Source organism: Balaenoptera physalus, assembly GCF_965194825.1.
Source record: "Balaenoptera physalus genome assembly, chromosome: 14".
NCBI classification, from domain to species: Eukaryota; Metazoa; Chordata; class Mammalia; order Artiodactyla; family Balaenopteridae; genus Balaenoptera; species Balaenoptera physalus.
In genome coordinates this window covers 55,113,559-55,140,417 of record NC_138893.1, presented here as the reverse complement: position 1 = coordinate 55,140,417, position 26,859 = coordinate 55,113,559, and the positions used below count along the sequence as shown (strand labels likewise).

Below are 26,859 nucleotides of genomic sequence, written 5' to 3'. Positions count from 1 at the left end.
ACCAACCAGAGAAACACTGGCCTGCCTTTCTATTTCCTGTGCAAAGCTACTGCAGAAAGAACAAAGGAGGGCAAGAGAGGGGAGGATGAGTTGTCAAACAAACCTTACCTCTTCCCACGAAAGGCTGCTCGGCACAGTTTCAGGGAAACGTCTGCTACCATTCGGCCAGAACCCTCTCCTGTGACAATCCGCCTCTCTTGGTTTCCTCTGCAGCAGCAGCTGCAGCCATTACCTGCATCTTCTTTCAGTGCCAAGCACAGCACACAGCATAGCGGCTCACGGCCACACGGCCCGTCATCCCCGCTCTCCCAGTGGTCCTTTCAACTTTATTAAAAGGTCATCTTCCTGGTCTGGCCATCTCTTATCATGCACGGACCACCCCCTGTGGCACCAGGAAACTTCAAGGGAAGCTGGATTTATTAGAAGATAAAAGAAGGAGCTGGCTGAGGCACCAGGCTGATTCCTGAAAGTATTGTTTCCTAAATGTCAGAGGTGCAGTGTCCTTAGGGGTTGGACCCTAACCCCCCTCCTTCCAAGGGGGAAACCAAGACCAAAGAAGGGGTGGGACTTGGGGCTCCATTCACGCAGCTCTTCCTCTTCAGTCATGGCAATGGTAATGGATGGAGTGGGGACAGAGACAGCTTAGTGTGGAAAAAAAAAAAAAAAGACAGACAGGAGGGGCAGGCCCTAATTTAGAGAGACCTTTGAGGATACCAGTTGCCTAGATAAACCACGAAGGCCAAGGGCAGCGAAGAACATCTCACCTACCCTTTTTCATGTTAGGATCCTTGAGGCTAATTAATCTGGGCTTCTTTTTTCACTTAATAAATACCTGAGCGGCTGTTAAATGCAGGGCACTACACCAGGGGTCGAAGTGACAGGAGAAGGGTCCAGAGCTGAGGAGAACATGAAGGACCTCAGTGTACCAGTGAAGATAAGGCAAATACTTACAGTAGAAAGTAAAAAGCAAGTCCCATTAGGGGAAGTGTCTTCAGAAAGCCTCCCCAGCTCCCCCACGCTCAACAGTAAACAGGCATCCGTCTCTCTGTGCTTCCCCACAAGCTGAGCAATGATGCTGCTGTGATCTGCAGCTACGACACTGCACTGTAATCGCCTGTTCACTCACCTGTCTCTCCCTGTCTCCGACAGCAAGGGACTCATCATCTGGTTCATCTCTAGCACAGGTCCTGGCACAAGGAAGCACTCGGTAGAGGCTGCTTCATGAAATGGGTAAATGGATGGATGGATGGATGGATGGATGGATGGATGGATGGATGGATGGATGGATGGGTGGACGGACAATGGATGGGTAAGCGGAGGCACAGGGATGACAAAGAGCTCTGGCCAGGGAATCAGGGAAGGATTCATGAGGGGCTGAGGTATGTGAGCTGGATCTTGAAGCATTTAGGCAACTGGAGATGAAGGGAGGACCCATTTCATCCAAAGTGCCTAACACCATCTTAGGCATAAAGCTGGTGCTTAATAAATGCTTCCTGGATGAGTTTACTATGGAACTGGCTTTCCTAGTGAAGGAAGCTGGCTTCATTTCCCACAGCCTTTTGTTTCTCCCTAGGTAAACAGAAGCAACTCTTAAACAGCAGTTAAATTGATAAACCAAGGGAAAGGTCACTGCCTACCAGTCTCTACGAACACTCCTATCCAAAGACAGTTTAACAGAATGAGGAAACTCCATTTCTACTGATAAGGAGTTTTCCAGGACATACCGTTAAGTGACAAAGGCAATGTATATCACCTCCCTTATGTATCTATCTGCATATAGAAATATTGGAAGGACTACATAAGAGACTAAAAAGAAATAATAATCTTTAGGGGAATCTAATCTTTAGGGGAATATATCATTTATCACCTAAACTGGGATACTTTTGAGCATGAAAGAAGGTGTTACTGATAATTCACTGGGACAAAGAACATAAACTAGGACTGTCGTGGGCAACTGGAATGTATATTCAGTCCACCTAATGGGAACCAGGCTGGGGGAGGAAGGGAAGTAGACACGGCAGGGGTGAGAATGAAAATTCTCAATGCACACATTTTCACAGTGTTTTGATTTCTGAACCATGTGTATGTAGCAACCATTTAAAAATGTAATCACCTTTTTAATGGGGGGAAAAAAGCTAAAGAATTTAGCCTTCCAACTCTCTTGGACAAAGGAAGCTCATGAGGGGGCACCATCGAACAGCCACCCTGAAAAGCACCCCTAGAGATTAAATGAAATCATTACTCACAGCATAACCCTCTTGCAGCAGACAAGAAAACAACCCTGAGAGAAGAGAGCCACGCATGGCCTAAAAAGGCTTTGACTCCTTGTGAGGCCAGCTGAGATGGGGAACACTGGGGGAATATAAACAGTGTGACAGACATAAAGCAGTTCAGGTTTTACACAATCATGGCAACAAAGTGAGATTGATTCGGGACTGAATTAAGCTCTTTATATTGTTTCTACTTAAAAAGGAAATGTATTGACTACAGTCCTCCTCACAGATTTATCTTCCCTGACATCAGGCACATTCATAACCTATTTTAAATTCCAAGGAACAATGCTGGGGTTTAGGAAAGTGAATACCAGTGTGTTGCACCAGAATGTTTTGGAGGCTGGGAAGAAGCTTCTCTGACTTTTAATTGCTCAGGAAACGGGCGCAACGTAGATTTTCTTATCAGTCCTAACTTCCGGTTAGAAAACCGCTTATCCAGGATGCAGGTCTATCTTTGGAAGAGCCGCTTTGGAGTAATCTTAGGGACCATGTGTGGTGTCACTTCAGCTTTTCGTCTCTTTTGTCACCATCTCCTCCTTTCAGGTGTTACCACAACTCCTCAGGCTCAGGCCTGAATTACCTGGACTCGAGGTGTCTCATCCCCAGCCTCCAGGCTCCACCAAGTACCATGGGCATTGACCTCCCCAAGGCCAGCCTGAACGCGTCCCACCCAGGGCTCCCCACAGCCTTTAGGATACCAGGACCGTATGACTATCATCCAGATAGGGACACTTGAGAGTGAAAGGGGGCTCTATTAATAATCACGCTGGGGCAACAGGCAAAGCCACCCTGGGAAACTGGAAGGTGAGGTCATCAACTGTAGGATAAATAAGCTTGAATTCAAGACTCCCCACCCTCTGGCCTCAACTCACCTTTCCAGTCTTTCTGCATCCTGCATGGTCCCATCCCAAAGGACCTGCAGTTACCCGGCATGCCCTGGGCTTTGCTATCCCTGTGCATTTGCTCACACCATTTCTTCCTCCTGCTCCACCCCACCCCTGGCCAGAGCCCCATCTACGTAGGTCTAACTCCTACACTTCCTCCAAAATCCAAGTCAAATGGTACCATTCTTTACTGCATTCATTCAACAAATATTTACTGACTGCTCATTATGTGTTAGGCACATAGTGAAGAAGACTGAAAAAATTCCACCTCTTATGGAAATTTGGTGTGTGTGTGTGTGTGTGTGTATGTGTACACAATTGTGATAGCAGGTACTAAGGATGGACACCGGGCAATATGCTGGAGGCCACCCTGTTAAGGTTTTGTATAGACACACCTACAGCCCCACAAGGCTGTGGGCTCCTTGAAGGTTATGCCCCAGAGACCCATCTTACAGCCCTGCTGGACCCATCACACACCCCCTAGATACAGCAGGCACTCAACAAACATTTGCTGAGTAAAGAATTAATATTAAAGAAGTTTACTTATTTAGTCTGGAGCCAGTTTCCTAACAAGGAGTTCCAAGTTCTCCACGAATCTGTATGGGATCAAAGGGGAACCTGAATTTCCACCAGACTTAGAGAAACACCCCACATCTGACAACTGTGCCTCTCATTCCACACTGATACTGCAAGGGAGCTAAGGTCACCCTGGTTCAATACTACACTGTTTCTCCGGAGGTTAACTGACTCACCCAAGTCCACACAGCTAGTTAGTGAACCACTGGAGAGGTCAGAAGATGACACAGGAGGAGTAGAATTTAATGACTGGATAAACAGCCAGAGGAGTCACTGAGCGGAGGGCGTCTGGAGGAGGGAGGTGACCCGGCAGCTGGAGTGGCCAAAGAGCTTCAGGAAGGAGGTCTTGGGGTGGGGCCCGGGTGATGGAAGGGAAGGCGGAGGGCAGGGGAAAGGCGCTGCAGTGGGAAGATTGGCGAGGGAGGGCAAGCTTAACACCAGGGTCACAAGGGGAGGCCTTCTGCTGAGGCAAAAGTCTTACCTGATGACGTACTCCACTGGAGACAAGGACACACACACACACACACACACACACGCACACACACACACACACACACACCCCATTCCTGTGTCTGACCTGGAAGGGGGGGGCTCTGCCACCGGCGATGTGCAGATAAAACTGCTCAGAGAAGCTTAAGTAAAGGCCATGGGTCCCTGGTCTTTCCCAGGTGTGTTTGCAGTTCTGCCCTAAGTGGCCCTGGGCAGACGAGAGTTAGATTAAACAGTAACTAGTAACAAAGGAGTCTGGCAAGCGGCACGGTCACATCCAAGTGCATCTGCAACATGTGTACCCCTTTCTCAGACATATCGATGGTGAGTAGTCATAGCAATAATTTAATAAAAGCATTTTATGAAGGAAAAAAATAGACAATTAGCTGGATCTGAGTTCTTATTTCAATTACACCCAGAGAAACAGCTGAATGGGTTCTCAGCGGCCCGGACTGGACCCCACCCACCTCTCACCTGCTGCGGCTCATCCGCAGCCCTGGGCCACCCTGGCCTGTCAGCCTTGCTGGAATTTTTCCTCACGGCCTGCACCCACCACGCCGGCCCCTCGGGGCTCAGTCAGTGAGGAATCCAAACTGCAAACGTCCATTAAGGTACAGCACAAGCCCCTGGAGGTAAGGGAACGACTCAAGTTCTTCAGGTGGGCTTTCCAGATGGCCTTCCACTAGCCCTGTGCCTGAGGTAAAGGTACAAGGTCAGGGGTCCTCAACCTCGGCCCACTGACATCTGGCGTGGGATAACGCTTGGCTGTGGGGTTGTCCTGCATTGTCGGATGTGCAGGAGCAGGCTGGCCTCCACCCACCAGATGCCACTGGCACCCCTTACACTGTGACAAGCAAAATAACTCCAGACATTGCCAAATGTTCCGTAGGGGTAAAACTGCCTTGGCTGAGAACCATGGCTAAAGGGATCCCCCCCCCGCTAGAATGTGCTATTCTATACATCCCTAAATGCTCAAGGCATCTGGAGCTCCCAGTCCTATAAAACACCTTAGGGGTTAAAGGCAGAGCTTTTGATCAGATGGAACACGGTTGGAGTCCTGGCTCTACCTCTTACTAACTCTGCAACGTGAGGTAGGCCACTTAGCCTCTTTAAGCCTCAGTTCCTTCATCTGTAAAATGGGAACAATAAAACAGCACCCATCTCATGGGGAGGCCATGGCAGTTACATAAGATGACACGTAAAGATTGCCTGACACAGTGAGGATTCAATAAATGTTAGCGATTATTTACAGGCCTGGAAAATCCCTTTTAGCCAAGCCTAGACTTTAGTCTTCTATTTCTGTGGCTTCTGATCTTCCCCCTCCTTCCTATGCCCTTTCCACCTGTTAAATGCCTTTGGTCGTAACCTTTGGTCTTAAGGAATCTTTCCTGCTGGTTCAAAGGCATCTGAGGTTAAAGTGAAGGAAAGAAAACACATACATGCACACACACACACACACACACACACACACACACACACACACACACACACACACACACACACACAGAGAGAGAACCTTTCAGCTCCAACCCTACCCAGACCAACTCTCCAGACAAAGGCTTCCATTGTTGTCTAAAAACAAACATTTCCACAGGGAGGCTTTAAAAGAGCCATAAAAATCTCAAAGTCTCCAGATTCTAGTTCTCATCACCATTCTGCCCCTGACCTTGGCATATCCCTTCACTTTCGGGGCCTCAGTTTCCTAACCTGTAAAATGAGGGATTGAGACCCTGATGAGGTCCAAGACACTGCGCTGTACTGGAATGCTGCAGCATGGAGGGCAGCTGGACCACACTTTAAGTAGTGCTTAACTATAAGGGTCATAAGGACAAATCATTCCCCTTTTTCCCTACATTGCCCTGAAAGCCAGTAGAACATAGTATCTGCAGAATATAGAAATGGGTCTCTGTTGCCACTGGAGTCAGAGGCCTGAGTAAAGTGAAACCCTGCCCTGCTGAGACCTTAGACAAATTAGTTCATCTCTCTAATCCTGTTGCCTTACCTAAAATGGGATAATAAAGGCAGAAATGATGTAAAGATTATGAGACCAAGATCATGACACCAGCCGGCACAGAGCTGGTGTACACACTAGGTATTCAAAAAACATGTGCCTGGGGCTTCCCTGGTGGCGCAGTGGTTAAGAATCCTTCTGCCGATGCAGGGGACACGGGTTCAAGCCCCGGTCTGGGAAGATCCCATATGCCGCAGAGCAACTAAGCCCGTGAGCCACAACTACTGAGCCTGCGCTCTAGAGCCCGTGAGCCACAACTGTTGAGCCCATGTGCCACAACTACTGAAGCCCATGCACCTACAGCCCGTGCTCCGCAACAAGAGAAGCCACTGCAATGAGAAGCCCACGCACCGCAACAAAGAGTAGCCCCTGCTTGCCGCAACTAGAGGAAGCCCACGCGCAGCAATGAAGACCCAACGCAGCCAAACATAAATAAATGAATAAATTTATTAAAACAACAACAACAACATGTGCCTTCCTTTCTGGACTCTCCATCTGAAATCTTATACTGTAACTCCATGTCATTCTCCTCTTCTGGAAAGTCCTTCCTTCTCTCCTTTCCCAAGGCTCTGTCCAAGCCCTCCTCTGTCAGGAAGGCTTCTCTGCATAGACTCTGTTCCTAAAGGTCCAAGGCCAGAGTTTCCCAAAGGCTGGCTTGGGGAGTGGGGTGGGAGGGGCAGGTGGAGAGGAGGAGGGGCAGGAGTTCACTAACAACCAGTTCCCTGCCCAGAGAATTTCCTTTTTGTGAATCCAGGACGATTAACCCCTCCCCTGCTCCACCCCAGAATGGAGCGGTGACCTCAACACTGTCCAGGCTTGGCCGTTATACACTCCTTATGTCAGAGTCTCATAAGCACCCTGAGAGGGCAGGATGCGTCTGGACGGTCCTCTCCCCACAACTTCTCATCCAACCTGGTCACCCAGAGCCCCTCCCCCACCCCCGCTGCCCACTCCAGGAAGACAAAAACCTGCGGCTTCTTCTCTCTTCTCTGTGGGGCGGCCTCACAAATTCACAGATCTCCAGACCAGACCCTTCTCCTTGTCCAAACCCTAGGACTGAAATGACTCTGCTGTCTGAGATGAGCTGGAACCACAGGGTAGAGGTGCCTACTGACCAAAAAAAAAGGAGCTCAGGAGATCAGGGGATTGGCCCAAGATGTCTCAGCTAGTTCAGAGTCAGGGCTGGGTTAGAACAGGGGTCTCTGGGCTCTCTAGACACACGAAGCCTCTGCCCACACCCTCCTTCTCACCAGCCAGGTGCCCTGCTGTCCCAAGCATCACCATCCTCCCAGGCTGGGAAGCTCACAGTCACCTCCACCTCTCCCCTTGCCTCGTGTCTCCTCCTTCGTATCACCAAGACCAGTAACTCTTCAGTGATAAGGGGCCACTGTCTGGTCCCTATCACCTTGGGACAAGGACAGCATGCCTTTTTCATGCCACTCTCCCATTCAACAACCTGCCACAGCTCCTCTGTCCCACTGGATCAAACCTCTCCTGCCCTACACGCCCAACCCCCAGGCACCTGCTTCACCAGCTCCGGCCCACCTGGCCTTACCCTGCTCCCCTACACGCCCCTACCCCTCTCTCCTGGATGTTCTCCTCCCGGCTCTCTCCCCAGACTCTGGCCCATATCACTTCCCTCCTTGGCAAGTCTTCCCTCCCCGGCTTTCTCCCTATCCTGTTGCCCTTCAAGCCTCCCTCTCCAGACTTGAGGGCCTCAGGCTGGCATCCTCCTGGCCCCTGTTGTCACCATGCTTCTGAGCTGTCTGAGCTTTACCTCCTCACCAAACCACAAACAGCCACCCAACAACCTGGTCACGTTCCTTCCAGCTCCAGCCTCAGCCTGGCATTCACTCCATAAACATTATCCGAGTGCCTCTAAGGTGCCAGAAAGTTCCTGTCCTCGCTCTCGAAACCCTCCTTACCCTTCAAGGCACAACTGAGACACCACCTGCTCTGTGACTCCCTCCCCTACCCACCTTCTCCCTCCACCCCCAGGAGTCTTCCTATCTTCACCTTAGGATCTCCTAGTTGTCCTCGAGCCCATGTCCCACTCCCCCCACCCCGTGTCCTCCCTAAGATCCAGACCTTCTCTTCCTTACTCCTGGCTGGGCCGCCTACGATACCCATACCAAGAAGACGCTCAGTGAACAGCTTTCACAGGGAACTGAAGCATAATCTGTCCAGCAGGCCAGTCTGGGCTCCTGGGTGGCCTCAAGCTCCATTCATCCAAGTGACCTCTTACTGTTCTCCCAAGATTGGATTTGGGCCCAGAATGAGTCAAATGACCTCTTATCATTCTTCCAAAATTAGGCTTTCCTCTTTAATTACACCTTATCTAGCCACACTATGTAGATTCCAATTACATAATTACTTCAAGCCCTGGGACTTAAAAAGAAAGGAGTGTGTAGCATTACACAGGTAAGTGAACACATCAAATATGCATACTCACATATACCATGAGCCATTTTCTTGTTCATATACGACTTTTTAACCCAGAAAATATAGCCCACGGGGGGTGGGGGTGGGGTGTCTAAATCACATTAAGGTAAAAATCTCCCTGGGTAGATGAAGGAGAATGTCATGGAGAAGCCAAACCCTGACAGGGGTTCTGAAAGAGGCTGGAAATCAGTCCCCAGCTCTCTCCCCTTCCCCTCCTGCAATGAAGAGAAGGGGCTATGTGACCTTTGGCATGGGAGATTTTTGGAAGCATAACTAGGCCTGAGCCCTCCTAAGCAAAATACCCGCCCTCTTCTGAATTCCAGGTACTCTCTCTCTCCTAAGGCACATTTGCACAAGTCTAGGAGGAGACCCCACAAGACTGTGTCCACCCCGCAGACAGGGGCCCCGTCTCATCCACTCCCAATTCTCAATCCCTCCCGACACCAGGAGGGGCATTCCAGCAGGCCCTCCGCCTGTCTTACACTCCAGCCTTATCAAAGTCTCTGCCCTTCTCACGCCACCCTGCCTTCAGCAGGAATGCCCTCCTCCGGGCTGGGTCCAGCTCCCCTCCTGTGTGGTCCCCACTGCCCCCTGTACTTGCCCTAACTTACTGCTCATCACGCTTTGGCATAAAAACTCTTCCACGTGCTTATCTCTCCCTTCAGACCAGTGGTCACCAAACTTTTTGATCATACCTTCTTATTAGTAAAATCTCTTTGAGCATATTTACTCAAAAGTTAATGATAAAATCTGGACTACTATCAATATAAATAGGAAAGCTACATCTTTCTTCTATTTGAGTTAAAGAATAAATACAACTTTAACTGATAATGTTTTCCCTCGGCCTCTCAATAGCGATCTTGAGAGCTCACCCACCGCTCTAGGGCAGGAATTGTGTGAGGACAGAAGGGGTGTTTGATTCCCTCTGTATTCCCAGAATCTGGGACAGACCTGAAAACTTAGTAAATGAATTCATTTGCTCCACACACAGGGAGCACCTCCTGTGGGCCAGGCACATGCTAGGTAGGCACTGGGCATAGAATGCCTGGCTGCTTGCCTCACGGATCCTACAGACTGCTGGGTAGGCAGACAAACAGGACTGGCCAAACAAGTGTAACAAAGCGGCTGACACAAACGCTGTGCAGAATGCTCTGTCCAAAACCACTGAATCAGGACAGCCTCAAACAGGGGGATTTAATCTGCTCTGGGGGGTCCGAGAAGGCTTCCCCAGGAATATGCTGCTTCAGCTGAGACCTGAAGGATGAGCAGAGCTAACTAGGTGAGGGAGGAAAGAGCACTCCAGGCTAAGGAAACTGCACGGACAGAAGTCCTGAGGCTGGACAGAGAAGCCTAAGTGCCGGGGACTAACAGAGGCCAATAAAACAAAATGAATGAACAAGCTCCAAGTTCCTCTCCTCCCCTTTACTCCTCTCTACTTATCAAAACAGACTGCCCCCCAGCTTCGTGCCTCTGAAGGGGTCACTCAGCCCTGCTACGTGCCCAGCCACTGAGCCAAGCAAAGCAGGTGGGCTCTCTTGCCTCCCAGCCAGTCCTGCCAGTGGCAGGCTCCCCCCGGCCTCCCCCCAACTCCCCCACCCCCTCCTCTGCTTCTGAGGAGCCCAAAAGCCACAGGAAGACACTCCTGAAAACCATGCATGTTGCCATGGGCACCACCAATCAAAGGCTCCTGGGCAGTTTAATTTTTTAAAGAGAGTGTTAAATATTTTACATCTTCTAACAGCATGGCTTCTTCCTTGCCTACAATAGAAGGAAAACCCTATACTCCTTGAACTAAGGGTTTATGCAAAATAAACGCCAATCTGCAAGACAGTCCAAGGAGGTGCGTACCCACGGTCAAGGGCATCCTCTGGGTGCTCTGGTTGCCCAGGTGTGTACGTTCCTTGCGAGAGCAACCTGGACAACCCAGAAGCACAGCCACAAAACCTCTTCCCTACTGGAGCTCTTTTGACCCCAAGAAGGGAAAATTATTTACAACGATGCTTCAGGTGAGTGTTTAAATAGCCCATGACTTTAATAATTAAAGATAAAACCAAGACTGTGGGTTGTAATGCAGGCTGGCGGGCTGTGGAGCCTCCTGCGGCAGCAGCTGTCTCGAAGAGGAGCCGTATCTTCTATCAGTGCTCAGGCATGACTAACATTTCCCAGTTCCTAGGGGTCCTCGCCCCCTCACACCTGCCGGTGCTGGCTCACTACTGCACCATGTCCAACTAAAGGCCCCACAAAGCAAAAGCGAAATAGTCCTAAAAGGCCCGAGACCGTCTTGGCCCAGGCTCATGGGCCTGGCAGCCTAATCTTCAGCAACCACCACAAAACCCTGCGGAGGCCCTGGGCTCCCTCAAGTCCCAGCTCTCTCCAGCTACTCTATTTTCTGTCTCTGTTGGGACTTTGCTTTCTCTGGAGCCTGATTCATTCTGTCCTGCTTAAAGCAGCCCAGTTCCTACTTTTGCCTTGACTTCTCCCTCGAGATCCCTGGCCCGCTCTCAAGCCCACTGCCCGGGCCACTGGGGCGGCAACTCACATCTCCCAGATCCAATTCCAGCCTTTCTTACCTCATCCCTGGCTTCCAGATCCTGCCTGCTGTGCGCACTGTCTATAAAGAGAGGCCCAAGCACAGACGGGTCAGCAGTATGTATGCTAGAGCAGCCTTGCAAAGACCCCCTAATAGCGACGTACCATGAAAATGTTCCCATTTTCTCTCCTGTTAATTTGTTATCAGCAGCTACAACCCCTGACCATCATTCTGTGTTTGTGGGAAACAGTCACCCAACACTGGATCTGCACTGACTAAAGACCAACTCTGAGTGGAGAACAACCTGCAAATGAATTGTCTATCCATTTACACATCAGACAAGGGAACTGCTCACATGCACAGCCTCCAGGTTCCATACACATTCCAGGGATTGGCGGTAACTGTTAGGCTTGCACACGGTATGTCCTAGTGACCCTTCATACTGGGAGACCAAGCTCAAAGGTGGGCCTGCAGGCAGACGTTAATAATCGATGTACAAGGCATGATATAAATGAGTAATGAGTTTCCGCGTCCCCACCCATTTCTGTTACAACTGCCATGAGCTAGAACATCCCCACGATGATGAAAAGTCAAGGCCCAAATGGGAATGAGATCGGCAGAGCAAAGTATAGGTTAAGGTACGGTAGTCAATACTCCTGTTCGTTGGTATTGGAACTCAGGCAGTACTTTTATGGCACGTTGAGAATCCAGGTTGCCAGGAACAGACCGCTCACAGGTCATTCCTGGGTCGATCTGACTTCTACACGCCTGACTTCTCAGGTCCACCGCTGGCCTCTCTCTACTACCTGCCACATGGGTCATGCATGCCTAGCGTGTCCTCACTACCCCCATGCCCCACATACTTTGTCACACTGTAACCTTCCTACTCAAAACCCAGAACAAACTTGAATGCCTGCCAGGGAAGAGCCCAGCCCTCTGGGTGTTAATGAGGAAATAAACTCCAGGAGGGCGGGGCCTATGTCTACATTGTTCACCAGCATTTGTTTAACAAGTGAAATGAGACTGTGGCTATTGAAGCACTTCTTAAACAAAAGATCCACGTGCAAGCAGGGATTCACCTCTCAAACGGGGCACCGTCCCATCCCTGGGGCTAACAGCAGAGCTCTCTTTCTCCTCATCCAGCAAAATGGGCACCTCTGGAACACAAAGCTACATTACATGGACCTGCTTGCAGGACTGAGCAATGGTGGGAATGCAAATCACCAAGGGATAGAAACCGCCAAGAAAAGACCAGCATCCAACCGCGAAATGGCCTGGGCTCTGTCCCTTCTCCCTTCTGCACTTCTCTGGCACTCCCCTCTGCTCCACAGGGGTAATGGCAAACATCTCTGACCTCATCCTTCCAAGGTGGAGATGTCAGCGGTGGGGGGAGAGGGGAGGAATGTTTGGGGACCGGAGAAATGGCTGTGGGTAGAGGTAGACCAGGAGGAAGGAGACATCAAAAGGATTCCTGTTCCGAGTACCAGTGACCAGTACTGGAGCTGGGAGGGCTTCGTGAACACACTGGCATTTTCACATCAGCTCACGTGACCGAAGCAGCCCCTGGCTTAGACATACTCGGTTATGTGTCCCTCTCCAGGTGGTCAGTCAGCTCTACAAACACAGCTTTGCCTGCCAATGTTCTTTTTCCACTCCATGGTCTCCTGTTTGAAAATGCCCCCTTGACTCTGCCAATAACTTTTGTCCCCTTTTCATTCTCAATACAGCAACCAGCATTACTGAGTGATTACTATGTGTCAGGCACAGCTCTAAAGACTTACACAGTCCTGTGATGTAGGCACTACTGTTTTCTCCATTTTATAGGTGAGGCAACTGAGGTACAGACCAGAAACTTGCCTGAGGGAGCAGCAGAGCCAGGACGGGGGCCCAAGCAGCCTGAGCGCAGAGGTCACACCCCCCGTCACTCTGCTCCCCGACCTCACTTCCGAGAGAGAAGAGCCCAGCTCCAAGGTAAGAGGTCTGCTCCCAGCTCAGGCCCATCCAGCCACGTGACCTTAAACAAATGGCTTTTCTGTGCCTCAGCTGCCTCGACTGTGAAACAAGGCTGATCACGGACGCCTGGTCTAGAAACAGAGACTCTTAGCTCTGCAGTCCAGCATCGCCTAAGAGAACATCCTGAGATGATGGAAAGGTTCTCTCTCTGTGCTGTCCATGGGGCAGCTGCTAGTGTCATGTAGCTATGGAGCACTTGAAATGTGGCTAGTGTGACCGAGAAACTGAATTTTAAACTGTATTTCATTTTAATTAATTTAAACTTACATAGTCACATGTGGCTAGTGGCTACCATACTGGAAAGTTCAACTCTAGCCTATAAATTCCAGGATGGCAGGTGCCACTTCTCTTTGGTCACTGCTGTATTCGCAGAGCCCAGCATAGACCCCAGCCTATGGTTGGAGCTCAGTTAACTATTTGTTGAACAAATCAAAAGCAAAGGACTTTTCCGGTGCTCTAATATGACTTCATCGCCACCCAAGCATTGATTCTTCAGGTTCCCTGCCCAGTGGACATCCAACCTCAGCTTGCCCAGGAGCTCAGGCCTCCCAAAGCAGTACGAGAGGGAGCAGCTCTCAAGATGAAAAGCTACGGAGACAAATCTTCTAAAAGTTCTACGGAGCTAAACTAGCTCCCTGAAATTTCTACTTACTAGTCCTGGCACGCTAGCTCACAGGTCTGGGAAAACCAAAGTAAGTTATGAAACAGCCCTTAAACATTTTTTTAAGATTTTTTTTAATGTGGACCATTTTTTTAAAAAGTCTTTTATTGAATTTGTTACAATATTGCTTCTCTTTTATGTTTTGGTTTTTAGGCATAAGGGATCTTAGCTCCCCAACCAGGGATTGAACCCGCACCCCTGCATTGGAAGGCGAAGTCTTAACCACTGAACCGCCAGGGAAGTCCCAGCACTTAAACGTTTTTAAATACAGGATTATATCTGTAAGTCACTTTCTTAGTTAGTATGAATCCAATCCTAGTTCACTGTAAGGCTGGTTAAACAAGTACATGACTGAGATCTGCGTGTGGGGAACAATCCTCCAGTGTCAGGGCTGTGGCCCAGGACTGCTATCTCCGCTGACTTAATGCATTCAATCTCCCCCTCCCCCCCTCCATAAGTGAGCCGCGGCGTATACAGCTAGTCTCCCAACGAGCGAGGCCCTATTCTCCAAGCAAGGTTTGGGGATCCTGGCAGAGCAACTCACGTTTTCATGTCTCCTTGATGTATTCTCTCTAAGTGCAAAAATCTAAGTTTCCATACATCTCCTATGAGCTGAGGACTGTGGCAGACCCAGGAGATACAAAGACAGCTATAATGTAAGCCCTCACCAGGGGCCCATATCTAGAAAGAGTAAGAGGTGAAATCTGCAGAGTATTACCCTGTGCAAGTTACTGAAGTACGATCAGGAGAAAGACATATAAACCAAACACCATCAATTCAGTGTGACACATGCCATAACAGACACATGTACAAAATACTGAACTAAAGAGATACCCGGAGGGACCCTGCGCTGTGCCTTGCACACAGCAGGCACTCAGGGCAGTGAAATGAATCAAATCTTGACGAACAGCCCCTTTAAAGGCTGAGGAAACCACAACTCAGATGGGTTAAGTGACTTCTCAAGGTGACCCAAGTTGTTAGTGATGGGGCTGGAGATGGCACCTGGGCCTCATCACTTACCAGCCCAACAGTCTATAATCCGTCTCACGGCACTTCTTATCCGACGCTGCAGGGGGAGAGTGGCAGGGTCTGCCCGCTGCTTGTTATTACATCCATCTCAGAATAAACAATGGATTTATTTTTGTACAAGTGTATGTTGGGGATTCTTGAAATCTGAGGACCTGTTGTATGTATACCATCTTAGAAACATGCGTCCAATCATTTAACAAACATTTCTTGGGAATATACTATATATCAGGCACCCGTTTAAAGGCTTGGATAAAGAGATGAAACGAACTTCCGGTCAGATCAGAACACTCACATTTATCTCTGCTCTCTCCCAGAACCCCATGAAAAGGCAGCAGAGGAATCTGTTTTTTAATGGAAAGGAGACGATGGCTGATGAGATATGTTAACAGAATTCTGGAAGAGACAGAGCCGATTGCCATGCGGTCGTTGGTTCAGGTTTCTGCTTCATATGTTCTGCTGAGTGCAAGTAGGGGAGAAAACCACTGAACAAATGGTGACTTATGCCACAGGAACAGGAGAAGGCTCAGGAATGGGAGGCACCAAGGACAGTGAGGGGAGAAGCAGGAGGGGACTAGAAAGAGGGAAGCCTGCAGAAAGTTGGCGAAAGGAGCAAAAAGATGCCAGGGTCCCTCCTGCAATCTGCTCAGTCTGGTGACCTCCCTCCCTCGGCCAGCAAGAGGTGGAGGTTCACTGTTTAGGCAATTACACCAGAGACTCTCTGGGTTCAGACACAGTTGAGGGAGAGACACAGCTGAGGGAGGTAGGGAGAAAGGGGGCAACTTTCCGAAAACAGATGGACTGAGTGAAGGTCTGCATACCAGACAGGGTACCCAGCCTCCTTCCCCATAAAGGCTCCCAGGAGGAGCAACAAACAGGCTATTACACCCCCAGGCACACTCCTCTCCAGGAAAACCCAACATTCCCAGAGAAAAGATCTATACGCACTGATATCTACGTGTCCCCAGTGGAAGAAAGGGAGGCTCTCTACTGAATCACTGTACCACGAGGTTCACAAGCCCCTTTCTTGTCACACAGGTGCCCAATCAGCATTTTGGTCTCCACTCTTAAAATATAAACAGACAGTCAAGGATCAGCATGCATGGAAGGATGGTTCCAATGGGAAATACAGTAACCAAAAGAAGCAGAAAAAAGGGACTTGGAGGAAACAAAGACAATGCAGGGGAAGCAGAAAAACACCAAAAACAAAACACAACACATATAAGTGAGTTTATTGCACCCATGAAGCAAGAACAAGATGCTATTCGAAAATAAAAAGAAAAATGAGTCTTCAGAGAACTAGCAAATTCTAGAAAGTAAAACATGCAAAAATGTTTCAAGCAAAACCATGAAAGCATAAATTAAAAATTCAAAAGGGTTATTAAGGATAAAGCTGAAGATGTCTCTCAAAAGTAAAACAAGGGCTTCCCTGGTGGTGCAGTGGTTGAGAATCCACCTGCCAATGTAGGAGACCAGGGTTCAAGCCCTGGTCTGGGAGGATCCCACATGCTGCGGAGCAACTAAGCCCGTGCGCCACAACTACTGAGCCTGTGCTCTAGAGCCCGTGATCCACAGCTACTGAGCTCGCGTGCTGCAACTACTGAGGCCCGCGCGCCTGGAGCCCGTGCTCCACAGCAAAAGAAGCCACAGCAATGAGAAGCCTGCACACCGCAATGAGGAGTGGCCCTTGCTCTCCACAACTAGAGAAAGCCCGCGCACAGCAACGAAGACCCAACACAGCCAAAAATAAATAAATTTATAATAAAAAAAAAAGTAAAGTAAAATGGAAAACAGTAAAAGATTTTAAAATTACAAACTTGACCCAGGATGTCCAACATCCAAGTAATAGGAGTTCCAAAGACAAAACACAAGAAAAGGGGAGAAAAGGAAATTAACAGAGAAAAATATAAGAAAATGTCCCCAAACTGAAGAATTTGAGTCTTCAGATCAAAGGAGCACACCAAGGAGCCAGCATCATAATTTTTAAAGCAAGAACAATCCAAATACAGGGAAAGAAAGAGGATCCTAAAACTCTCTGCAAGAAAAATGCAGGTTACCCATAAATGATCAAGAATCAGAATAGCATCCAAATTCTGACATCAATATTGGGACCTAGAAGACAGTGGAGCAATGCCTTCAAAACTAAGGGAAAACGGCTTTCAACCTAAAATTCTAGACAAATCAAACCACCAATCAAGTGTGAATGTATAATAGAATAAGAACAGTTCAGACATGCAAATTTGAGGTGATCAAGTTGTACAGACCCTCTCTCAGCAACTCCTGAGGAATAAATCAAGAAATAGGAAACAGAGGATCCAACCCAGAGCAAGGTGAGGGAATCCCCAGGATGAGTCATGCCCCAGGCCTAGAGGTCAATCAGCAGGGAATAAAGGTGAGGGATGGAGGCCTCTGGGAGGGAGGTCTCCAAGGACAAAAAGACTGTAGTGAAATAAAGAGGAACTCGTGTCATAAAACAGAGATATTTTAAAATGCCGTCAGAAACACTGGGAATTAGTAATAAGTACAAAGGAAACTAAATAGGAAAAAAAAAGCCATTATTAACTCAAAAAAATTAAAAAAGAGACGTACAAGAAAGGAAATTTCATTACAGTACAACTATAAGGCTCAGTCATGAACACTATTTACACAGTCAAAATAATATAAGCATTGACTATCGTTGTAACCAAAAACTGTGACATAACCACACTGGGAGGACATGAAGGAAGGGAAGTATGTGAGGAGGGGAGGAGTGAAGAGGGGAATAAGGGCTCCTCTAATCCACAGCAGGACAATAGCCATATCAGGAGAAACAGCTAAAAGGGTTGGAAGTGACTATGGTAGACAAAATAATGGTCCCTCAAAGATGAAGATGCCCATATCCTAATCCCTGAACCCATAAGCACGGTACATGGCAAAGGGGAATTAAGGTTGCAAATGGAATTAAGGTTGCTAATCAAATGACCTTAAAACAGGGAGATTACCCTAGATTATCCAGGTGAGCCCAAAGTAATCACAAGGGTCCTTAAAAGTGGAAGAGGGACGGAGAAGGGAGTCAGGAAGATGTGACTATGGTAGAAGGTCAGTGATGCATGGGAGGGCTCAACCAGCCATTGCCGGCTTTGAAGATGTTGGAAGGGGGACATGAGCCAAGGAATGCAGGCGGTCTCCAGAAAGTGGAAGACGCAAGGAAGAGAATGCAGCCCTGCTACCATCTTGATTTTAGCCCAGTGAGACCCTTTTCAGACTTCTAACCCATAGAACTGTAATTTAAATTTGTGCTGCTTTAAGATACTACATTGGTGGTAATTTGTTCCTGCAGCAACAGAAAATCGTGTTCCGTGACTAACCCTGGGGGGTGGATCACCAGGATGAGGAGGAGTGACCCAGCTTTCTTTATAAGGCCTGCAGTGTTATTTGCCTTTTAAAACTATATATATATAAATATATGACTTTGATACAAATTAAGTTTTAAGTCTGATACAAACTAAATTTAATGTTAAAAGAGCTGAAACAAATTCTCTCTTGCCAGATCTCACCATCTGGTAGACAAGACAGGGAAACAGCTACTGCTGAAAGGCAAACACAGGAAGAAAACACCTCTTTGAGACATGAGGGCGTCTGAAAGGAGTAGAAGTCAGCCCGGCAAAGGAGAAACAGGCCTTCCGGGGAGTGGACAAAGACCAGGGGGACGTGTAAGAGTTCTGAATGACGGGACATCAGTGGGTCTGGCAGAGTCAGCAGGAAAGCGTGAGTGGGCAGGTCCCAGCACCACAGGTGTGACACCTGCCCCACTGCTGGCTTCTCTGGCTGGGGTCCAGGACCCGCTGTGCATATTTAGGGCGGGGGGTCCGGGACCTGCTGTGCACATCTAGGGCGGGCATGGACAAGCAAAGACCCCAGACAAACACAACATTTTCCTGGACCATCAACTGTAGTCAACAGTAAAGCATTTTAAATACTTTTATACTAAAACCAGAACAGACGTATTACAGAATACAAAACTCACATGATTTTTTTTTTAAATATTTATTTATTTATTTATTTTGGCTGCACTGGGTCTTGGTTGAGGCATGTGGGATCTAGTTCCCCGACCAGGGATTGAACCCAGGCCCCCTGCATAGAGAGCACGGAGTTTTACCCACTGGACCACCAAGGAAGTCCCCTCACGTGAATTTTTAACATAAAAACTGGAGACTTCAAGGCAACTTCTTGTTTGAGAGGCCCACTTTAGACACTAAACTATCTGCTGACCACTGAGCATCAAGACTCAGTCTTCTCTATAATTACTAAGAGTCAGAAGAAAGGTTAAAGCACCATAGCATGCATCCATCAAAGCACCCGGGACTTCACGCCAGCAACCTGTCAGTGGCTGCCTACACTCCCTGTGTCACACAAGATGTCCCTTGGGTCCCAACACGAATGGGAAAGTTGAGAAGCATCTCATTCTTTTCCAAAGGGGTCTGGGTCCTACTACTGCCGGATGAGTTAGATCTGCCTGGGGAAATAAAGAAAAACCACCACCCTGAACTTTTCCTACATGTCCTCTCTTGTCTCCCTCCCACCCGCCCTCTAAGCATTACCAGGATCACTGATAAAACCTCAGCTCCACCATCAGCACCTCCAACCCCTTACAGTACAGGCCCCTGTTAGAGAATACACTGCAGACACTCTTTCTATGGACGAAAGTCAAGAAATAGAGCACATCTCTTGGGAGAGGGTGTCCCTTGTGTCCACAAACAAGGGGGAAACTTTTTCTATTGTTGTAGCTGTTTTTGTTATGAAAACAATAATATCCACGTGACAGTGAGCTGGGAAATTTTTTTTTCTGTAAAGAGCCACTACTGACCACAGAAGAGGAGCAGAGGAAAAAAAAAAAAATCAATGGAAGGCCACACAGAAGTAAAAACCAATTTAATTGGGTTTGGTTTGTTTGTTTTTTGTATGTAAAACACATATACACACATTCAAAAAAGTGAACTCAACTGATTTCAAATTAAGAACAGAGAGGATGAGATTTTAATAATACAATAAATATATTAAGATACACTACAGAGCTATGTTATTGACAGTAACTAAAAGATGGAGGAGGAGGTCAAAGAAAAAGGTGTAATAGGAGGACAGAAAAAGAAAGGTAGAGCAGGGGGTGTGGGAAAAGAAGGATGGGAAGACAGCAAGATACAGGGACAGACAGACAGACATGAGTAACCATACACAAAAAGAGGGAACAACTAAAGGATCCACAGAAAGACTTCCTAGGCCAAAGTAAATTACGCTGTACATGGCCAGCTGTAGGCTTGGGCTATAGACTTCAAAGTATTATCACCTTTTATCCTTGCCTTTGAATGGTTACTCATCTGGTTAACTACTGTTCACAGATCTTTAACTGCTCATTTAAACATTCTGAGGCTTAGCTCAGGTCATAGGCTGGAAGCTCCCTCCAGATGAGCTACGGTTCAGTAAATCAGTCATCTCCAATATCTCCTCTGAAAAGGGAGTACAAGAGACACTATCACACAAATCGCTATCTCATAAAATGTACAAAGCACCAATGAGAGTCAGTGGAGAAAATGCTGTTTGAGTTGAAAAAAAAATTCCATGGAAAAATTTGTTTAGTTTTAAATTAAAAAAAAAAAAAACTGGAACTTCAGCGGAATGGGTTCCCACCTCAGCATTCTCCAGCATCACTCCCGGCACATCTGACTTTCCACATGTTCAAGTTCTGCCTGCCCCACTGGCTCCAAAGGCCTGAGTTGGCCCTGAAACTAAATCAGCCTCCACCACACACTGCAATCTGAGGGTCACCAGAGAGATCCCAAGAGACTCCAAGTCAGTCCCAACCCTGGCCTGGACTCTGTGTACCCACCCCAACCTGTGTCTAAGCCAAGCCTCTCCTTACTTACTTCACTCTAAGGGCTGTAGAAATCTGCTATTTCACAGCTGATAAAGCCTCCCCCTTCCAGTTCCATCCCTTTTTCCTCCAAGCCTGGTGTCGGTGTTTTCCCCTTCCTCATCTGACCTGCCCCCAACCTCCTACCTGGTCTGTTTCCCCAACCTCTCCCTTCTGCTGCCCCTAATTTCTCCTTGCTTTTCTCTACCGCATCTTAGTATCATTTCTCTCAGAGGAAGAGGGAACTTAAGAGGTGTGTCTAGAACAAAAGACCTAAAATCTATCCACCTGGGGTTTTTTGCCCAGCTCTGCATCTAGCTAGATGTGTGACCTTGAACAAATGGCCGAGCCACCCAACCCCTCAAATTCCTCAGTGAGGGGGGCTGAACCTGGCAATCACAGAGGTCTCTTCCAACTCTCAGGTTCTAAATATCTAAACATTCACCTGTATAACCATAAATAAAGCAGTGAGTTAAACATACACAGGGAGAGAGAATGAATTATAGAAACTCCCTTTCCTCAGCATTCTGTCACCCCACCTGGTCTCCCCAACCAACCACCCACACTGAGGGGCTGTGCCTCACTCTGGGCTGTTCTAGCTCTAAATTATTTAGATACAGCAAAACCTTACCAATCACACTAATCAAGGAACAGATGCATCTGAATCCAACAGAAGGCTGAGTCCTGGAATGTTTCTTTCGTGCCATCGAGTAATACTGTGAATTTAACATCAGCTTAGCAAAAAATCTAGAAATGCCACCACAAACTGTCTTGTGAATCTAAGAACAGTAATGCTGCCGGGAATCCTGGAAAACAATCTACCCCAAAGCCCTCCACTTTCCCAACAAGGACACAGGCCCAGAGAGCGGAAGCCGCTAGCCCAAAGCCCAAAGCAGGTTGGAGTCTGGATCAAAGCCAGCTGTCCTGCTTTTGGTCCAGAGGACCTCCACCAAAGCTTTTTGATACCATCCGTTTCCTTTTTCAAGAGACAGATTAAATCCCAAATTACCAGGGAGTGCCCTCTACAGCAAATCTATTTCCAAGTCCAGGGGAGGGGCCAGAGCTAAGTTTGGATGGCCAGATGACTACTAATGCTGCCTAATACAAGCTATCTTTCCTGAACCCTGCCCATTCATTCTCTGCAAAGAAAACCCCAGACTGCTATCTATATGGGACTCTATTTTGGAGAGGGGAGAAGGGGAGAGAGGCACAGTTCTTTGTTCTGCCAGTAAGAAGCATCTGCTAGTCCTTTCCCACAACTCCTACCTCACCTCCCAATATTCCCAGTACCTTCGGAAAAGTTCACAGAAACTCGCCAACTAGAATAAAAGAAAGCAGGAGGTAACAGGAGGAAAGGGCCAACAGCAGGTGAGTGTCAAACGGATGGACGGTGACAATACCCTCCCAGCTCTTCGCCCTATAGGGAAGAAAGCATTTCTTTTCAGTTGTTAATACCCTGCGGGGAAGTCACCCGAGCTAGTTCAACTCAGCGCCCTCCAGCAGAGAAATGAGCTCTCTGCAACCCCTGGAGAACTAACCCTTTCCTAACCATCCACTCTAACAGTGCCCAGGGCAGAGGTACCAAAAGACCAACCCTCCCCTACCCTCCCCTCAGGCCAAGAGCCTGAAACATCAGAGCTTGGATGGCAAGGAGCTATTTAAGGCAGCATCAAGAGGGTGGGGCAGACAATTGCTGGCAGCATCCCCCTCCTCCACCGCTCCCTCACAGCCAACACACACACACACACACACACACACACACACACACACACACCCCTCTCGCTCCACACACACCCATCAACCTCACCTGTCTCTAAGGGCTGGAGATCTGGAGTCCCCAAATGTCCAGCATATGTTTTCTGTCATTGAGGCTGCTGTCCCCATCTGCTGCCCACCCCACTCTTAATCCACTCCGTTCTCTTCAATCACAACCAAGCCACCTTTCCAATCAAAAATACAAAACTGAATCTAGAGGAGCTCACAAACCAAGGAGGGGGGCATGGAGACAAGCCCTCCCTGGCCTTCACTTAGGAGAGAAAAAGGGCGCAAGGGGTGGGGGGCGGGGGGTGATGTCAGAGGCCTGACATGCCAGACAGGCTCCATGATATCTCTAAATGAACCTCCCTCCTATTGACGGTGAAATCAATTCCGGCGATTTCAGCAGGTCGGCCCTGTGACAGGAGGGGCATCCCAGCGCTCAGTTTAAAACAAAAATCCAAAGGCTCAGCCAGAACATGCTGGGAAAATCCAGGGTCTGGATACAACGAGCAACGCTCAGTGGGATCCTTTCTGCTTTTATGTAGCAATGTAATAGCGTAATAAATTCTGTCTGCCTGAAGAAAGCATGCACTGGTGAATTTCAAAGCCATCTTACGACAGCGGATGCACGGGGATGCAGAATTCGACAGCACATTCCCCCGTGAATAAAACGTAATGATTTCAAGCCTCTTTCCCCCTCTATCTTGAATGGCGCTAGCGCTTATCAAGGAAGCCACCTCGGAAAGAAGCCAGAGGAGAGCCGGGGATGCCCCGGGAATTCGGAGAAAGGAGTTGTTTTCTGTTCATCTCGGTGAGAAACTGGCTAGCAAGAAGCTGCCAGTCACTCTGAGGGATGAAGGAGCACGGGCAGATGAGCAGGCACCGGCGTCCCCGAACACGGACACACACACAAACGTACCCGCTCATTCTGGCGGGTCCTAGGCCAGGCCGGTAGTCCGTGCTGCCCTCCCGCCGCCCTCTCCTCCAGATGGATGCTGATGAATGAACACACCTGAGATGCCTCCATCCTGCCGCTCGCTCCCTCCTTCCTCCTCTGGCTACTGCAGAGGAGCCTCTCCTCGGTAGTTTCACTTTACAGCGCAAACCCACGCGGGCTTTGATGTCTCCTCCACCCACCCATATTGCAGCCAGCCTGAAGCAGGCGGACATTCTCTCCTAGCAGAGGCCATGATCGCACGTACCCCCACCCACCAATAAAAACAAACAAAAAATTAAAAAAACAAAAACCTGGAATCCTCCAAAACCCCCGCACCCTGGGGAACTTTCCCTTAAAGACTGGGGATCCACCAAGCGGGCAGGAAGGAGGGTTCCGCCGAGGGGGACCACGGTGTTCCCCTTGACCACGGGGGATGCTCTGGGGGAGGGGGTCCCTCAAGTCCTTCCAACAGCTGGCCCTTTAAACGCGCCTCCTCCGAGCGTGGAACAAAGGCGCCGCCCGCGGGGGCCGGGCCTGCGCACGCCCCCGGCGCCGGCGCTGACAATCAGGCGAGCGCGGGCTGAGGGGCCGCTGGCGCGGACTTACCTTGCGGGTCTCCGGGCGGGCGGGCCGGCTGCGCGCGTCCTGCCCAACTCGCACTACACTCTGCAGTTGGCCCCGCTCTGTTTTTCTGGGACTCGGCGCTGACTTCACCGACACTCCGCGGCCGGCCAATGGGCTGCGGCGGCCGCCCCCTCATTAGCATGCGTCTGGAACCGTCCACTCCGGCGGCGCCTGGGCGGTGGGCGGTGCTAGGGGGCGGTGCCGGACCCGGCAGTGACAGGAAGGGGCGTGTGTGCCAATGGGAGGCGACGAGGCTCCCCGCCGCCCCGCCCCGCAGCATTGTGAGCCCGGCGCGCGGGCCCGCGGATCTCCCGTCGAGAACGTGCGCCAGGTTCCAGTAACCCTTTCTGTCCCGGCCGGCCTCGGGCTGGGCGGGAGGCTGGCCCGGTGCGCCCTCTGATCTTTCTGAGGGGTCGCCCACGGGGAGCTGGGAAGGAATCTTAGGCATAAAAAAACCAGCTAACCTGTCTTGAGTACATATACCTTACTCAACTCCTGTGCCCCGGTTTGCTCATCTTTAAAATGGTATAATAACCAGTACCTATTTCGCAGGACGTAGAGAAGATTAATATAGTTAACGTATGTAAAGCGTTTAGATCAGTGCCGCCTGGCCGTCGCGCTACATAAATGTTTGCTACTATCATTATTATACTGTATGTCAGCCAGTATGCTTAATACTTCTTAGTTTTTCTCTCTTTTGATCCTGAGTCTTTTAAGATAGTCGCTATTACTAATCCATATTTTTCAAGTGGGAAAACTGAAATGGTTTAAGCGGCTTGGTCAAAGTCACACAGAAATCTGTGCAATCAGAATTTGAACCCAGGCTCTGAGATTTCATTCATGTAATACTTTTATTCAGCGGCTCCATGGCAGGCATATACTAGGCCCTGGGGTTACTGCCGAAAATACAACAGACAAGACCCCTCCGCTCATGAAGCTTCCATTTTAGTGAGGGAGACAGGCAAATAAACAAGTGAATAAATAAGCAAGATCATCTGCAATGTGCAAAGTAGGGTGAATGAAACAAAACAGGGTCACGTGCAAGTGGGGAGAAGAGTACTTTGCTAGATGGGTTCAGAGGTTACCACTGTGATACCATCCTGACCTCCTCCAGTCCCCCTCAGTGTTACAAAAAGAAAACGGAACGCGGAGAGGGGAAACTTCTTGCCCAAGGTCACGGCCAGCAAGTAACCGGCCTGGGACATGCTCCCTCCACGCCTAGCTTCCCACATCCCTGGGGCATCCCTGAAGGTGGGGCAATCATCCCTTGGGCTGAACACAACTGATTTTTGTCAGCTGCCCTTGGCGAGAATCTTCAGCCAGAGCACGTTCCCAGTTAACAGGCTGTGTGTGCAAGGGAAAGAAAGGCTTTGATGACTGCACAGGCTGATGGGAAACACATCTGCTAAGGTTCTTGGATGTCAAGGAACAGTGACAAGTCTTTGCTGAGCACCTGCTGTCCTCTGCTGTGTAAAGAAAAAAAAAAAAAAAAAATCAGAAGTCTCCTAGCCACCTGGGAGCTTATTCTACAACTGAAGAGACAAGAAACTACTAGAAAGCTATTCAATCTAGGGAGCCCCCAGACCAGGCCTCCCCCAGCTTGCACCTCATCCTGCTGTTTTGCAAAGAACACTAGACTAGAAGTCCGGCTTCGCAGGCTCTACTATTAACTTCCACCACAATCTAAGGGAGGCAGTTCCTCCTGGGCCTGTAAAGTAATGAAACGGCTAATGCACTTGTCCCTCAGTATCTGTGGGGGATTTGTTCCAGGAGACCCCATGGATACCAAAATCTGTGGATGCTCAAGTCCCTTATTTAAAATGGAGTAGTACAAGGAATACAGTCGGCCCCCCAAATCGGCACATTTCACATCTGCGGATTCAATCAACTGTGAAGAAAATTTGATCACATTTGATTTGGCTGAATCTGCAGGTGTGAAACCTGCATATAGGGAGGGCTGACTGCATGTCTAGTCCGCTATGCAGTATAATGTATTTATGCTAGGAGCTTAAACTGACCAGTTTAATATTAACTGACCATAACTGTCCGTTCATACATGCATTAACTGACCAATACCACACAGCAACCCCAGGAAGAAATGCTACTGTTATCTTGAGTTTATCCACAGAGGAGGAAAATAACTGCTGGAGTAACTAAGTAAATTGCCTACCCAGCAAATTCAGGAAAACACCACTTAGAATAGCAAAAAAAAAAATCAAAAACAATCCAAATGTTCAGTTTGAGTGGATTGGTTAAGAAAATTACAGTACAACCATAGACAGAATATCATACAGCCATGAAAAATGAAAAAGTATACTGACTCATTAACACAAAAATATGCTCATAATATATTACTGAATAGAAAAGTAGGTTGAAAACTAGTTTTATACCGCAATCTCATTAGAACTATTTCTTGTGGGATTATTTTTCCCTCATCTATATTTTTCTGATTTTTTTCATCATAAACATCTATCAAATTGTTCAATGAAAATAAAACAAAATAATCTTAAAATGAAAAACCAGACTCTACTTGTGGAGATTTGATCTCTCGGCAAGGCCTTCCCTTGTAAGTGGGAAACTGCCTGGGGAAATCTTTAATGAGGCCTCTGTCTCTGAGTCATCCCTCAAATGTTGCACTCCTCTGCTGGTTCCAGTCTGTATGTCATTAGGGTTTATGAGATAAATGGGAAAATACTGAAAGGACAGAAGGGAAGGGAAAAAGGGAAGACAAAGAGAAAGAAAAATCCT

General features: G+C 48.5%; 1 protein-coding gene across 49 annotated transcripts in view; it reads right to left on the bottom strand.

Annotated features, from left to right (window-relative positions):
• Window positions 1–24,574, bottom strand: part of SORBS1 (sorbin and SH3 domain containing 1) — a 243,276-nt gene extending 218,702 nt beyond the window's left edge. For 45 of the 49 annotated variants that reach the window (XM_082423545.1, XM_082423591.1, XM_082423594.1 and 42 more), the window contains exon 1: window positions 24,094–24,574. In XM_082423545.1, the coding sequence (XP_082279671.1) occupies window positions 24,094–24,559 (466 nt within the window). In that variant the 5' untranslated portion in view covers window positions 24,560–24,574. The remainder of the gene's footprint in view (window positions 1–24,093) is intronic. The other 4 variants (XM_082423548.1, XM_082423551.1, XM_082423550.1 and 1 more) reach the window with 1 other exon arrangement.
• Window positions 24,575–26,859: the final 2,285 nt, after the last annotated feature.